General features: G+C 39.9%; 1 protein-coding gene across 1 annotated transcript in view; it reads left to right on the top strand.

Moving 5' to 3' along the window:
• The first annotated feature begins 323 nt into the window (after window positions 1–323).
• LOC110464523 (complement C1q tumor necrosis factor-related protein 5-like) overlaps window positions 324–844 on the top strand; it is a 3599-nt gene continuing 3078 nt past the window's right edge. The window contains exons 1-2 of the mRNA XM_021519775.1: window positions 324–335; window positions 606–686. Of these exons, the coding sequence (XP_021375450.1) occupies window positions 329–335; window positions 606–686 (88 nt within the window). The 5' untranslated portion in view covers window positions 324–328. The remainder of the gene's footprint in view (window positions 336–605; window positions 687–844) is intronic.

Genomic DNA, 844 nt, shown 5'->3' with positions numbered 1-844 from the left:
GCTCACATAGCGGAAATTCAATACAGATATGGACTTCTGAAAATGTACATTTTTGACAAGGTAATAATGCTAAGGGCAACGGGGGGAATCAAAGTCATCGCTCATCGGTAGAACCAGCGAAAAGTTTTGTATATACTGGTCTAAGTGTGATATGCGAAGTCAAACTTACATGTGTTGGGCTAACGTTCATCTTTAATAAGCAAATGCTGGCACGGAAGGAGACAAGGGTGACAGTGGCCTGTCGGGACCTAAAGGAGATGCTGGTCTACTGGGACCAAAAGGGGATGCTGGTTTACCGCGACCAAAAGGAGACACTTGACATACCGGCATGAAAGGAGAAAATAACTTTAAGATGTGTCAATATTCATGTAATATTTGTCTCGGTTACTGTTTTTAGGTCAATATTTACCTCAACAAAAGTTTAAAATTAATTAAGATAGAATGGATTTTACGCTCTATATATTTAGGGATGGTACAAGGTACAAGTATGTTCTAGTTCTCCTAGTTCTTTTACGTCAGTTTTTAATCTGTATTGTCTATCTTGTTGGATACGATCAAAAAGGTAAGTGTTATAATTAAAGGCATATAAATAACTTCACCAACAGGGAATTCTGGCCCACAAGGCTTACCTGGAAGTAAAGGACGAAAAGGAGATATTGGTAGAAAAGGAGAGCAAGGCGTAAACGGTAAGAAAAGACGATGAATTAAAACCGGCAGTAAGGAAGGGGCCAAGTTTATACAGGAAGAAATATTGGGTAATTAAAACCGGCAGTAACGGAGTACCAAGTGAGAACAGTAAGAAATCTTGGGTAATTAAAACTGGCGGCAGTAAGGGGGGGGGGGG

The sequence above is a fragment of the Mizuhopecten yessoensis genome, unplaced genomic scaffold (genome assembly GCF_002113885.1).
Source record: "Mizuhopecten yessoensis strain PY_sf001 unplaced genomic scaffold, ASM211388v2 scaffold11005, whole genome shotgun sequence".
NCBI classification, from domain to species: Eukaryota; Metazoa; Mollusca; class Bivalvia; order Pectinida; family Pectinidae; genus Mizuhopecten; species Mizuhopecten yessoensis.
The sequence above is the reverse complement of the archived record's forward strand: the minus strand, read 5'-3'. Positions and strand labels throughout refer to the sequence as shown.